Below are 15,400 nucleotides of genomic sequence, written 5' to 3' on the forward strand. Positions count from 1 at the left end.
AACCTTGGACCGGACTCAAGTAAAAATTATTAAACTTTTATTTACCTATACTATTTAATTTATAGAAGTGGCAAACTAGTGACCTTTGGGCAGAGTCTGACCTATAGACATGTTTTGACCCCAAAATTGGAATTCATTGCCAATACTGTATTTAAAATTCAGAATTCAACAGAGTTCTAGTTTCACTTGAAAATTTGAGAGATGTGGGAATCCTATATTCACATTTCCATCTAGCAATGGGACTGAGCTAAACGGTGGCTATTCCCTTTAACCTGGTTATTTGTACATTTACAAACATGCATAGAACACTGTTTCTTGCATTACAGACAAAGCAGTATACAAAAGTGAAAGTTTTACTGCTCTCACAGAGCTTACTTTCGAAATGTTCTTCACTTCACCACATCCAGTCCTTTTCCCTGGCTAGTCTCTATAGGTCTTGGCATGTCCTAATGCCAATAAATACTCTGCCTTTCTCTAAAACTGTCAGTCTCCAACAGGAATCTCATGAAGAACTAATCCAAACATGGTGAGGTATGAAATTTCATTTTTAAAGGACTAGATCTTACACAGTGGCATAGCAGCTCCTTTAGCTTTCTTGATTTTATTCCCCAAGAAATAAAATCATTACTGCTTGGTAAAGCATTTTTAGTGATATATTTAGTAATAAAAATCCAGGTTTAAGATAATGCTATTTTTCTACTATTGTAAGACAATCTTACGATTTACAGTAAGTGAAACTGGTAAAAAATACAAAAAAAAAAAAGCATACTTTCCTCTATTGATCAAGTTTGCAGTGAGTGCTTTGATATATAAGAGAATTTAGGAAATTCTAACCCAGTGCCCTGCTTTTATAGATTAAGACCAAAAGTAGTGGTTGACATTGGGAAGGAAACGTGAGCCCCTACTTCAGTCCTTGCACCAAAATTAATTCCAGAAGGATCAAAGGTTTAATCAAAAATTTAAAAAAAGAAAACAAAGGATAATTGTTTTTATAGTCTTGTAGATTTATGATCTTTGAGTGGGAAGGACCTCACTGGAAAAGTTTTCAGTGAAAGAATTGCTAAATTTGCCTACATAAAGAAATCTCTGCATGAAAAAAGCATCATAAACTCAAAAAGGTCATTTTCCTTAATATATGGTATTACCAAAAGCTATTAATAAAAAGACCAATGAGAAAAGACCACAGGAAATAATACAAATGGTTTTTTCTTCTTTCTTTTTTTTGAAACGGAGTCTTGCTCTTGTCACCCAGGCTGGAGTGTAGTGGTGTGATCTCTACTCACTGCAACCTCCACCTCCCGGGTTCAAGCGATTCTCCTGCCTCAGCCTCCCAAGTGGCTGGGATTACAGGTGCCTGCCACTACACCCGGATAATGTTTTTGTATTTTAGTAGAGACAGGGTTTCACCACTTTGGCCAGGCTGGTTTCGAACTCCTGACCTCAAGTGATCCGCCTGCCTCGGCCTCCTAAAGTGCTGGGATTATAGGCATGAGCCACCGCGCTAGGCTCCACAAATGGCGCTTAAACATAAAAAAAAAGAAACAACTAAACTCATAATAGAAAACATTTTATCTGTATCAGAATAACAAAGACTAAGATGTTTGAGAACTATTATGTTGCTGAGATGAGGAAACAGGCGCTCTAAAACATTTCATTGCTTAGCATAGTACAACTTCTATTGACAAGCAGTTTTGTTTAGCAGGCTCCGTTAACAAAGCACCAGAGCAGTTTCTGGCATATATTAAGTACAGGTTTTAGCTAGTATAATTAGCACATTTTTAAATGTGCATGTCTTTTGGCCCAGCTACTTCACTTGTAGGTCTTTTTTCACATGACATCACATGGTTTTGTTTTTTCAGACCACGTTTTGGTCTGTTGCCCAGGCTGGAGTGCAGTGGCACAATCATAGCTTATAGCCTGGACATCCCAGTTTCAAGTGATCCACCTCAGCCTCCCAAATAGCTGGGACCACAAGCATGCACCACCATGCCCAACTAATTTTTGTATTTTTGGTAGAGACAAGGTCTATGTTGCCTAGACTAGTCTCAAACTCCTGGGCTCAAGTGATCTTCCCACCTCAGACTCCCAAAGTGCTGGGATTATAGGCGTGAGCCACCATACCCAGCAATGGTGTTCTTAAAAAATATTTATATAAAACAAAAACAAAACAAAAACTGTAATTATCCTATTATCCTTAGGGAACTGGTTAAATTATTATCTATTCAATGGGATACTATACAGATAGCTATTTAAAGGAAAATGGCAGCTCTGTTACTCTGTCATACTGAAAACAATCTCCAAAATGGTGAGATGAAGAATATACTTGTATATAGGAAGCTTCTATGTAACACTGTAACAAACACACACATATATTTTTTACACCTATGTCTTCCTTAAAGGATAGATTATTGCATTGTTGGTGTTGCCTCCTGGGACAGGGTAGCAGAATCAAGAAAGGGTATAAACTATTACATATCCTTTTACATTCTGAATTATTAAGATATGTTTTTAAAAAGAAAAAAGATTTCAGAAACACACCTCCAAGTTGTGGCTGGTGTGAGATCTAATTCTTGCCCTCATTTCAGTGCTTTCCAGTGTGTTCACTCCTTGAAGTCACCTGGTCTTGATTACTGAGAATTTTGAGATTGAATTTTGATCCACACTTAAAAGAATATCAAACATGAGCCAGGAAGGACCTATCTCAAATCCTGAGTTCATTCTGGAGGTACTCTTGATTAAAACAATAGTTGTTCTTAGCTTAGAAACTTAAATATATTTTATGGAAAAGAGAATGAAAGAAGTCACAGGCTCCAAGAAAGGTGACAAGGAACCCAACAGGTGTGCCTCTTGGATCTAATTAATATATTTAGAAATTCTTAAGGAAACAAACTATTACTCTATTTCGGTTTTAGAAACTCTTATCTGATATCCTTTATGCAATAGTTACTACTTTAAAATAACACTTCGACAATAAAAAACTGTAAGTACATAAAGTTCATACTGCTAGCATTTGGTAGAGCTAGGGAACTAGGTCCAAGACACAGGTATGTATCTAAAATAGATTACCCCAAATGTTTTAGCATATTAAGTCACCTAACACAGGGAAACACTGAAAATTAGTTTTCATCTTATGGCAAGTGAAAGCCCCAAGTCTGAATGTAAGATTTCTTATTTTTAGGTAGGCCAATTTATTAATTCTTTCATGGCTTTGGGAGGCCTCTCCCACTCAGAATATAATAGAGGACAATCATAAAGATGACTGAAGATTTTACTTAAGTCCATTTGTTCTAATATCACACTATTTAACAGAGGACTATCCTTATCAAATATGACATAAGACAACCAAAGCTCTCACGGTTGGGTAACAGAAATCTTGACTTCTATCTTAAAGTTTGGTAGGTAACCAAGACTGTCAAATTTAACTCTAAAATTGTCAACAAATAGCTTACTTCTATAAGCACGTAGCCAACCTGGTCAACCTTCACTAATAACCTCTACTGAGTTATCTTAATTCAAATACAGCAACTGCTTCCTTAAACAAGCATTTTTAAAAATAACTGCCTTCCCCATAAATAATACAATTCCTAGGTAAGTTTAAATTAGTCATGGAATATAACATCTCAAACGGTTTTAGTTACCCATAATTCTAAAGCTTAAGACCAAAATGAAGATACACAGTAGTCCTCCCTTACCATTGTTTCACTTTCCCACAGTACAGTATTTTCAGAGACCACATTCACGTAACTTGTTATAAATGTTCTCATTATTGCTGTTAATCTCTTACTGTGCCTAATTTATAAATTAAATTAATCACAGTTATGTATAGGAAAAAACAAGGTTTCAGTACTCTTGGCACCTTCAGGCATCCACTGTGGGTCTTATACCCCACAGATAAGGAGGGACTACTGTAACTCGAAACCTAATCTGGTATTCTATCTTGAAATAGCTCAACTTAATAGCAGAAAACTTAATCTTATTATTGAATTTTTTTTCAGTTTGTCCTTTTAGATATGAATTCACATTCTAGCTTTCTTCTTCACATTAAAGAGAATTTCTTACCCAAAATAAACTGTTGTTAAACAATATACTGGCGCAGTATATTGTTAATCCCAGCACTTTGGGAGGCTGAGGGTGGGCGGATCATTTGAAGTCAGTTCGAGACCAGCCTCACCAACATGAGGCCACTAAAAATACAAAAAAATTAGCTGGGCTTGGTGGCACATGCCTGTACCCCCAGCTACTAGGGAGGTTGAGACAGAAAAATCACTTGAACCTGGGACGCAGAGGTTGCAGTGAGCTGGGATTGTGCCACTGCATTCCAGCCTGGGTGACAGAGTGGGATTCCATCTCAAAAAAAAAAAGAAAAATGCCCGAGGAACAAGTTAGCTAATGAACAAACAGAAATGTCAAGTATAAAACTTAATCGTTCTGTAAAACTGCATAAATTCTTACAAAGTTCACTGAATTCCACATATAACTTTTAAAGAACATTTTGCAAATATGAGCATGTTTGGTTTTCTTTTAATCCTCAAACATTTTACTAGGTCAACTGTGTCTAAGAACTATTAGGCAGAAATACTGAAAAAAAATCAACACAGCTCTGGTCTTCAAATGGCTTTTTTAAAGTGAAAATTAACTTAGCATATTAAGACAAAGACAATAGAAATAATATACATAATTTTATTACAAAATTTTTTTTAAAAAAACAAAATGCAACATCCTAAAAAACCCAAAATTTACTATTGATACTAATTCCTACAAGTTTGCTGTGCTACCATACACAAGAAATTAAAAAAACCATTAAATATTTAGGAACATTCAACATCAGAAGCTGTAAAATCTAACTATGTAGTAGCCCGTCAAAAAGCTACAACCTGCAATTTTTTAAAAGTATTTTCTCTACAGAGAATCTTATCAGCTATACAAAAATCTGTACAGTTTTTATACTGAAGCTAATATTGAGCTGCACTTGAATTCACATTCTTAGCAAAACAATTGCCTGAGCACACACACACATTCCACACGCATCATTAAAGGATAGCCATTTATTCTTCATCTTCATCCTCTTCCTCCTCATCTTCATCTTCCTCCTCCTCCTCCTCCTCCTCATCTTCTGGTTCATTCTTCTTCTTTGAGCCTGTTGGCCTGCCAGGGCCCTTCTTTCCTGCTTCACTTTTGCCCTTGGCACGATATGCAGCAATATCCTGAAATATTGTTAAAAAAAAATAAAGTAAGCATCCGGTGTCATTACTCAACTGTGAAAACCACTTACTTGTAAACAATCGAAGATGATTGACCAATAACCCTGATAACTGTCCAAAAGGTAGCCAGTCTAAGTGTTAAGAGCACTTATCCCTCTAGGCTTTAACAAGTTAATGGTGTAAAATGACAAGGGTTGCAATACAGCAGTATCAGCACTTTCACTAACAATACTCTTTTACCTCACACACAGTGCCATAGTCCCTGCTGTACCTTCATATTTTATATATATATACATAAAACAATTTATTTGACCCTCTGCTTTAAAAAAAAAAAAAAAAAAAGACTACACAGTAACTACAAGTCTGTCTGCAGGAATATACTAGTGCTACAAACACCGGTTTCATTCAAAAGGAAGGTTTGATTACTTTGTGTTTAAGTGTAAAATTTTCATTAGGCCTTTTCAAAACATAGCTGACAACCGTTAATTAATACAAGATTAACTAAATTTCCCAAGTTTTCTACAGTTATTCCCTAGACCTAGTCTTAATCACAGCTTTAAAAAAGTAAGATGACAATGTACCTTTTCATATTTCTCCTTTAGCTTAGCTGCTTTCTGTTCATATGGTTGTTTATCTTTGGCTGACTGCTCGGACCACATTTCACCCAATTTCTTTGCAGTATCCCCAATGGATAGGCCCGGGTGTTCACTTTTGATCTTTGGGCGATGTTCAGAGCAAAACAGGAAAAAGGCAGATCTGAAAGGAAGCAACAGAGCTTAATAAACTGAAGGAAAAATCCACGGGGCAATTTGGTTTATTTTAAACTTACGGCGGCCTTTTAGGAGCATTGGGATCCTTTTTCTTCCCTTTCTTATCACCTTTGGGAGGAACGTAATTTTTCATCTCCCTATCATAGCGAGCTTTGTCACTTTTTGCCATATCTTCAAACTTCGACTTCTCCTTTGCAGACATGGTCTGTGGACATAAAAATAAGCGCCAAGAATACAGCAAAATTGTTATCTATAAACATCCAAAGACGAGAAGATCATCTTTAAGGAGCACATTTTCCTAGCCTTTTGCTTTCGAAGTCTTATGTAAGTAAAAACCTAAAATCGTCTGCCTCAAACTCTTAAGATATTCAGGTGAGTCATCGGGGGTGGCAAAGTTGAAGCTCTTGGGTTGCCTACTACCTACCTGCCTAAGGCCCTCCTGGCCGAAAACCACACCTGCACCCCCTCTCCCGCCTCACCTTCCATCTCTCCGAACACTTCTTGGAGAATTCCGCGAAATTGACGGAAGAGTCCGGGTGTTTCTTCTTGTGCTCTTCCCGGCAGGTCTGCACGAAGAAGGCGTACGAGGACATTTTGCCCCGCGGCTTGTTGGGGTCTCCTTTACCCATGGTGACAGATCGGCGTCCACCTGACGGGGCGGAGGGGGCAGAGGGGAAGCCGGCGGGTCGGTGCGGAGCCCGCAGCTGCCAGGGCGGGCGCTGGCGGGGCTCCGCTTCCCGCCCAAATCCGCTCCCGCCCTGCCCGCGCCCCCCTCCTCCCGAGGGCGGCCGCCCGCGCCCCCGCCCCGGCGCACACCCTCCTCCTCCTCCTCCTCCTCCCGGCCCGAGCGGCCGCGGCTGACTCCTCACGCTCGCCCAGCAAGTGGCTCCCGGGGCCCGAGACGCCGCCTCCCGCCCTTCAACGAGTCCGGCGACTCCGCAAGCGCCCTCAAGACGCCTTTCCTGACAGAAATGTCCCCCGGCTTTCACGTCGCGAGCCTCACTCAATCGCTAATCACCTCGTGACCGACACTGAAAACTCCCAGAACCGGGCCCGGGCGGGGGCAGTTTCCGCCTCTTCCGACTGCCCGCCGGCCCTCTACAGCCCCGGCCCTCTCCGGCCCGCACCCCAAATGCCGCTCGCCGGGTCAGACACCGAGAGCCACAGCGCCGAGACCGAGTAGAGGCTCTGAAGGAATGGGGAAAGGCAGGTCCACGAACCCGAGGGTATTGGAGGGTATTCTTGCCTGGTGCGAGCTTTTCCTCAGAGTCCTGCAGAACGGCCGGCCCCAACAGAGACGCTTCCCTCACCGGGCTCCGGCGTGAACTGGTTTATCTCTAACGCAATCCTCAGCCTCTTGTTTTGCAGAGTTCTCCGCGCCACGGCAACTTGACGAGCTAGGCCACAGGCCACATCCCCACTTCTCTGATTGGTTCTGACGATTATTCAAACCCAGATAGTCCCCGCCCCCTTGCCACGGCGGCTAACGATTGGTCAGTGTCTTACCAGACCCGCCCTCCACGCCCCAGCCTAGCAGGTTCGGTGGGTCGCCCAGGTCGTTAACTCCCAGACCCGTTAGAACCGGTCAGGAGAGGAATGTACTGCTCGATCCTGATTGGCGGCGGGAAGAGGGTTTGAAAAATGGCGGGCCTCACGCTGACTGGCTGGGACTGTAAACGGTGGGAGTGGTTGGCTCGGGAGGGAAAGCCCCGCCAGATTTAAAAATACCTAGTCGGGAGACAGGGGGTTGGTCTCCTGGCTTGGCGAAGGCGGCGGCTCGGTTTGCTGGCGCTAAGGTAACAGCAGAGGTCCGCTTTGCCCTTCCTCCGACCACCATTTAGGTCCTGTCTGTGTCCCGCCTCGGCTCAGCCCTGCAGTGTTGGCTCCTGGGAGCTGTAGTCGCTCTGCTCTGTGACCCTGCAGAGTCTCCCCTGAGCCGCCCAGAGAATAAATGGGGAGAGCCTGGAGTTTGCACTGCAAAACCGATTGCCCAGCTCCTCCCGCTGTTGCTGAGGTTGGCGTAGAACTCGGGGAAGTCAAGGCAGGGAACCTCGGAAAGGGCGCGGGGGGCCGGGAGGGAGCCGTTCCCGCGTCCCGTGGGGTGTTACAAAACGTTCTGAAAGTAGGTGCTTCCCGCCGAGGGAGTTTCCCTCAGAAGGCCCCTCCTTCCTTCCCTCTTTGTCTCGGGTGACAAATACTGGGAGGTAAACAAGGGCACCCTCCGGGTCCCGAAGGGGCGGAGGCGGCGCCTTGTCTCCCCCGGCCCCGCCCCCTCCTGCCGGGTCCGGAATTCCAATCCCCAAGCGCCTGGGCCCCCACGCCGCACACCGGGAGCTCGGAGCCCGGCGGCTTCCCTGTCTTTGGCTGGCCTGGCCTTCGCCTGGGCATTCACTGCCTCATCCTACTAGTGTGACAGTTTTTAAAAATTGAGAATCGCATAAAAGCAATGCCATGCTCCCTACTCCACCCCCAGTTGCGTATATCCTCCAAACGGCATGTCGCCACATTTTACAGGCTCCTCCAAGCGCGGGTTAAGAACCTCCGTGTTAGTATAGGGAGAGCGCGCCAAAGCTACATTACCTTACTGCTTACCAGCGTCACAAGCTGCTTTTCCCAAGGTAGAGGACTTTAACTGACATCCTGGTGTACTATTTCTGTGGTAGTTTTGAGGGGTTCCCCCCACTTTTGGCATATAGGTTGCATGACTCAAGAAATTTAAATATTTTGTCTTAATTTTTCCGTAAGTTCATTGGCACTTGTTAGACTATGCTCTTTGGCTTATATATGGTTATCATAAGAGTACTTGAAAACCAGCAGTTGTTTATCTATGTTTACTAATAAAAATGAGATCTTAAAAAATGTATTTTCCTAGGAAATGGATAATGGTTGTCCAACATTGTGAGTATACTTAATGCCAGTGAATTATACACTTTGGAATGGGTAAAATGGAAACTTTTATGTTGTGTATGTTTTACCACAAAAAAAATAAAGTTGCGGTTTTTCAAACAGGAAAAAAATGTATTTTCTTGTATTTAAGTGTCCCAGAATTTTGTTAATCATAATCCTTAGCTGGTAACATTCTCTTTTCTGCTTTAAGTTGCAATACCTACAAAATCAGTTACAAAAACACCCAAAAATCCAAATTAACCAAGTAATTCATACTACTTTATTCAAATATCAGTTAGTGAGAGACTAATGCATTACACTTTTAAAATGTATTTTTAAGTTTTATGTTTAGAATTTTTTAAATTATGGCATAAAGTAAACTGTGTTTATATAAAAACTGGGCCTTTACTCAAGAACTGTATATTGAATATGCCAAGCATTGAGCTTGGCAGTCGACATACAAAGATGAAAAGTCATAGCCTGTGCCCTCAAAAATTTAGTGTAGAGAGACAAAAATAGGAAACAGTACAACATTAGTTAAAATTGTTCATTAATGAGAGCATAAGACAGTCACCTAAAGACTGTGTAGGGAAATAGGAAAACCCTTCTGTGAAAGTAGCATTTGAGTAGAGGTGGATTGGAGAATTTCAAGCAGAGGGAAACAAAAAACAGAAAGGCCTTTGAGAGAACCTGGCTTGTTTGGGGATCAATTAGTAGTAGTTCAGTATTACAGGAACTTAATGATGATGGTACTCAACCTGCAGCTTATAAAGGAATTTAGTCCTTATCTCCCCAGTGGAAAACTGGGGAAAATGAAATAATTAGGTTTCCACATTAGATAGCGGTGTTGATAGCGTGGTATAAATGAGGTAAGGTTAGAAATCAATTCACTGTGTTCATTCTTTTCTATGAGTCCGAAACTGTAGTCAAAGGGACAATGGTAATAGATGTGAGTCACTTATTTACATGAATAATCTCTCACTACAAGTTAATCAACTTTTTAATGTTCACTAAAGTTTTATTTCACTTGAGGAATTTTGCATTATTTGTGTAATTTAATAGGATGGCTTCACAACCTGCTTTTTTTTTAATGTTACTGTAATGCAAATAGTGAATTTATTCACATCCAAAATCAGAGCCACTAACTGAAGTTTACATTCTATTCTAGCACTTCTGTTTTCTAAGAATCATGATTCTTAGATCTCTTTTCTTTCTATTCCATCACTTAAACTAGCAACTGATTGGATTTGGGGTATATTTTTCATAAAGGTTTTTTTTTTGGAGTGCAGTGGCTCAACCTCAGCTCACTGCAACCGCCGCCTCCGGGGTTCAAGCGATTCTCCTACCTCAGCCTCCTGAGTAGCTGGGATCACAGGCGCATGCCACCATGCCCAGCTAATTTTTGTATTTTTAGTAGAGACAGGGTTTCACCATGTTGGCCAGGCTGGTCTCAAACTCCTGACCTCAGATCTGCCTGCCTCAGCCTCCCAAAGTGCTGGGATTACAGGTGTAAGCCACTGCTCCTGACCCAGAAAGATGTTTTAATCACTTCCCAGTAGTTGATGCCTAGGAGAGGCAAAGGACCACAAGGGTAAGCTAAGAGTAGATGCTCAGCTCACCTAAGGATTATAGGTTGAATTGTGTTCCCCCCACCAACTTTCTATGTTGAAGTCCTAACTAACACCCTGTATCTCGGAAGATGATCTTACTTGGAAATATAGTCACTGCAGAAATAATTAGTTAAGATGAGCTCACACTGCAATAGGGTGAGCCCCTAATCCAGTATGACTGATGTCCTTATTAAAAGGGGAAATTTGGACAGAGACAGCCATAGAAGTAAGATGATGTGAAAAAGACACAGGAAGAAGATGGCTATCAACAAGCCAAGGAGAGAGGCATGGAACTGATCCTTTCCTTACAGCCCACAAGGAAGCAGGGAAGGAACCACCCCTGCTAATATCAATTACCATTCTCTTCTCCATAACAGCATAGAAAAGGAAAACATTTCTATATTTAACCTACTTTTACCATCGCTGCCAAGACTTCACTCTTATAACACACTTCCTGACTTAAAAGTACCATTAAGAGGCACAGTAAAGTAATAAAAGAAATAAGGCTTAGTTGAGATCACATACAGTTTTTGGTTACAGAACAACCCCATTTTTTGTGTGAAAAATATATACAGAATCTGGTAGCACAAAAAATCTAGTCCTAAATTTAATTCTCAAAAGATGAATTAAATACACACACTCAAAACATAAGGCCAGTTCACTATACTATGAATTATTTGCCACACTATTATGACTTTATCAGAAAACTAAAATGTCCATTAAAGAGTTAATACTAAACGTGTTTCTCATTGTTTTAATTGTGTTGTAGTCCTAAATGCCAAGTAAGATTGTATTTCTCAAACAGTTTTAAAGCCACTTTTTCAAGAACATATCAATTGTATATATTCTAAAAAGTCCACAAATTTATTTCTATTAAAATGATACACATTTCTAAAACATGTATCAAGGTGAAACATGTATCAAAATGATATAGAGGAAAATATTTGTGTGTTTCATTTTTTAAAAAATGCGTAAATTAGAACCCAGCCAGGGCTTGTGGTTTTGAATGGTTCACTTAGCCTTTCTAGGCCTTTTCAGATGGAATTTCACTCTTGTTGCCCAGGCTGGAGTGCAATGGCATGATCTTGGCTCACTGCAATCTCTGCCTTCCAGGTTCAAGCGATTCTCCTGCCTCAGCCTCGAAAGTAGCTGGGATTACAGGCATGCGCCACCATATCCAGGTAATTTTGTATTTTTAGTAGAGACGGGTTGGTCAGGTTAGTCTCGAACCCCTGACCTCAGGTGATCCACCTGCCTAGGCCTCCCAAAGTGCTGGGATTATAGGCATGAGCCACCGTGCCTGGTCTTCTCTAGGCCTTAGATTGATAGACAATAAATTGAAGTTTATGGGATAATCTCCAAGGTAGAATTCAGCTCTTAAATCATATGATTCTATAATTCTGTGAATATGTGATCACAGTGTGGGAAAATAACACATTTTAACTTATGCAGTTGGGCAGTCAGGAAATTATAATTTCATTTTAAAGAATAAGTAACTTGGGTCATATGAAATCCCTTGACTATAAGAGTGCCAATGAAGTCAGGTGCAGTAGTTCACGCCTGTTAATACCAGCACTGGGAGGCCGGGGCAAGTGGATCACCTGAGGTCAGAGTTCGAGACCAGCCTGGCCAATATGGAGAAACCCCGTCTCCACTAAAAATAAAGAAATTAGTCACGCGTAGTGGCGTGCGACTGTAATCTCAGCTACTTGGGAGGCTGAGGCAGGAGAATTGCTTGAGCCAGGGAGGCGGCCGTTGCAGTGAGCCAAGATCACACCATGGCACTCCAGCCTGGGTGACAGAGCAAGACTCTGAGCTCAGGAGTTTGAGACCAACCTGGGCAACATGGCGAAACCCTATCTCTACCAAAAATACAAAAATTAGCCAGGCATGTTGGCATGCGCTGGTGGTCCCGGCTACTCAGGAGGCAGAGGTGGGAGGATAGCTGGAGCCCAAGAAGTTGAGATCGTAGTGAACCATGATCACACTACGGCACTCCAGCCTAGGCGACAGAGCAAAACCGTGTCCCAAAAGATATAAATAAGTTTTAAAATCAAAACAGCATTAGGATAGAGTTGATAGCCCAAATATAATAATGTAGACTAAACTTTAGATTACACAATATTGCTCAGTCATACTATTCTTTAATTAAAATGACCTTACCAGCATTTTTCCCTGCCAGATAATATCAGTATATTACTTTACTTGCCAAACTTTGTCTGAGTTCAGCATCTCATGAATTGTAAAATATAAACATTAGGCAATAAACTATGAGTTAGTGAAGCTGTTTCCAAAGTAGTCCTCTAACACCTCTAAATCGCTATTCTGTTGATAAACTGGAATTTATCTAGAGCAGTTGTAATCTGACAGGAATGATCTGTGTTAATGCCAGTTATTGAAATTCCTAGCATTTATTTAGTTTTCCTAAAAATTTGACTTTTCATAATCTGTGGTCATCAAACAGAGGTAACAATGTGCTAGCAGCCCTCACTCTCAGCACCTCCTCTGCCTCGGCGTCCACTCTGGGGGCGCTTGAGGAGCCCTTCAGCCCGTCACTGCACTGCGGGAGCCGGGGCCAACGCCTGGAGCCGGCTCCCTCTGCTTGCGGGGAGGTGTAGAGGGAGAAGAACCCGGGCTTACCACAGGGCTCACAGGCCAGTGCAAGTTCCGGTGGGTGCGGGCTCCGCGAGCCCCACACTCAGAGCTGCTGGAGGGCACCACAGGCCCAAGGCAGTGAGGGGCTGAGCACCCAGGCCGGCAGCTGCAGAGGTTTCGCTGGGTCTCCCAGCACTGGCGGCCCACATGCACCGAGTTCAAATTCTCCCAGGGCCTTGGCAGCCTCCCCGCGCAGCAGGGCTCAGGACCTGCAGCCGTCCAGTCAGAGCCCCACCTCTGTGGTGCGCTCCCACGCAGCCGAGCCTCCCCGATGGGCGCCACCCCCTGCTCCCTGGCACCCGGTCCCATCTGCCCAAGGGCTGAGGAGTGAGGGCACGCTGGGCAGCTCTGCCTGCAGCCCCAGTGTGGGATCCACTAGGTGAAGCCAGGTGGGCTCCTGGGTCTAGTGGGGACTTGGAGAACTTTTATGTCTAGCTGGAGGACTGTAGATGCACCAATCAGCACTCTGTGTCGAGCTCAGGGTTTGTAAATGCACCAATGGGTGCTCTGTATCTAGGTAAACTAGTGGGGACTTGGAGAACTTTTCTGTCTAGCACTCTGTGTCTAGCTAAAGGATTGTAAATGCACCAATCAGCACTCTGTGTCTAGCTCAAGGTTTGTAAACGCACCAATCAGTACTCTGTATCTAGCTAATCTAGTGGCAACTTGGAGAACTTTTCTGTCTAGCACTCTGTGTCTAGCTAAAGGATTGTAAATGCACCAATCAGCGCTCTATGTCTAGCTCAAAGTTTGTAAACTCACCAATCAGTACTCTGTATCTAGCTGATCTACTGGGAACTTGGAGAACTTTTCTGTGGAGCACTCTGTGTCTAGCTAAAGGATTGTAAATGCACCAATCAGCACTCTGTGTCTAGCTCAGGGATTGTAAATGCACCAATCACCACCCTGTCAAAATGGACCAATCAGCTCTCTGTAAAATGGACCAATCAGCAGGATCTGGGTGGGGCCAGATAAGGGAATAAAAGCAGGCTGTGAGCCAGCCACAGATAACTCACTGGGTGCTCTTCCAAACTTTGGAAGCTTTGTTCTTTTGCTCTTTGCAATAAATCTTGCTGCTGGTCGTTCTTAGAGTTCATCGTGCCTTTATGTGCTGCAACTCTCACCGCGAAGGTCTGCAGCTTCACTCCTGAGGCCAGCGAGACCACGAACCCACCGGGAGGAATGAATACTTGCAGAAGGGAGGAATGAACAACTACAGACGTGCCGCCTTAAGAGGTATAACACCGCGAAGGTCTGTGGCTTCACTCCTGAAGTCTGCGAGACCATGAACCTACCAGAAGCAAGAAACTCCGAACACATCTGAACATCTGAAGGAACAGACTGGGGACACACCATCTTCTAGAACTGTAACGCTCACTGCGAGGGTCTGCGGCTTCACTCTTAAAGTCAACGAGACCAAGAACCCACCAATTCCGGACAAAACCAGATTGGAAAATACTGATGGAAAGTGAATATACGCTTATTTTGTTAAGCCCTTCTGCAAAGCAATAAAAAGTTTTGATAATTATTAACTCATAGCCAACCCTAAGTATACTTTATGTAAAGTTAGTTGCATATAAAATAATTGCTTTCTAGAGTTTCATAATGTAAAAACCCAAAAACTGTTACTCTGCACCCAGTTTTTCAAAGACAAATCTTACGTTAGCGCTTAATATTTTCAAATTGTTTTAAAAGCTGTGAGAGGGTAAGTATCAGCCTACTGAAGTATGAAACAGGCACATCCACTAGTGGGTAGATCACCAATTCAGAAGCCTAACTGTATACTCACCCCGGAAATTCAATTTACTGAAATAATTTAACACTTTTTGAAGAAGTGAAGCACAGGTTAGGAAGGAATGAAAACCTCTCATTCTGATGCTAACATTTTCAATGCAAAACAATTAGTCAAATATATTTTGTTTTCCTATTTAAACAACTGTCTTTGTGAGTTATGGTAAACTGGCCGGGTGCGGTAGTTCACACGTGTAATCTCAGCATTTTGGGAGGCCAAGACAGGCAGATTGTTTGAGCTAAAGAGTTCCAGACGGGCTTGGGCAACGTAGTGAGACTTCCTTTCTACTAAAAAAAAAAAAAATTACCCAGGCTCGGTGGTGCGTGCCTGCAGTCTGTGCTACTGAGGCTGACGGCAGGAGGATAGCTTGAGCAGAGGAGACAGGGGCTGCAGTGAGCTATGACTGAGCCACTGCACTCCAGCCTGGGATACAGAGTGAGACGCTGTCTCAAAAATAATAATTAGAAGCAGCAGCAGCTAAATGTC

The 15,400-nt window shown here is 42.7% G+C and overlaps 1 protein-coding gene and 1 long non-coding RNA gene across 3 annotated transcripts; one reads left to right on the top strand and one right to left on the bottom strand.

The window, feature by feature from the left end:
* Nucleotides 1–4,666: 4,666 nt before the first annotated feature.
* On the bottom strand, nt 4,667–7,417 carry HMGB2 (high mobility group box 2). 2 transcript variants are annotated; one of them, XM_008000272.3, is made up of 5 exons: nt 7,218–7,417; nt 6,451–6,620; nt 6,031–6,176; nt 5,783–5,957; nt 4,667–5,204 (listed from the first exon to the last, which is right to left on the bottom strand). In XM_008000272.3, exons 2-5 carry the CDS (start codon nt 6,598–6,600, stop codon nt 5,046–5,048), a joined length of 630 nt encoding a protein of 209 aa, XP_007998463.1. In that variant the 5' UTR covers nt 6,601–6,620; nt 7,218–7,417; the 3' UTR covers nt 4,667–5,045. The 2 variants fall into 2 exon arrangements, with proteins under 2 accessions (XP_007998463.1, XP_007998465.1); XM_008000274.3 differs by having other exon boundaries at nt 7,192–7,362.
* A 285-nt stretch (nt 7,418–7,702) lies between these two features.
* Nucleotides 7,703–14,654, top strand: LOC119622191 (uncharacterized). The gene is made up of 3 exons (XR_005238836.2): nt 7,703–7,767; nt 11,581–11,648; nt 14,213–14,654. It is a non-coding gene; the product is annotated as an uncharacterized lncRNA (long non-coding RNA).
* Nucleotides 14,655–15,400: the final 746 nt, after the last annotated feature.

Source organism: Chlorocebus sabaeus, chromosome 7 (assembly GCF_047675955.1).
Source record: "Chlorocebus sabaeus isolate Y175 chromosome 7, mChlSab1.0.hap1, whole genome shotgun sequence".
Classification (NCBI taxonomy): Eukaryota; Metazoa; Chordata; class Mammalia; order Primates; family Cercopithecidae; genus Chlorocebus; species Chlorocebus sabaeus.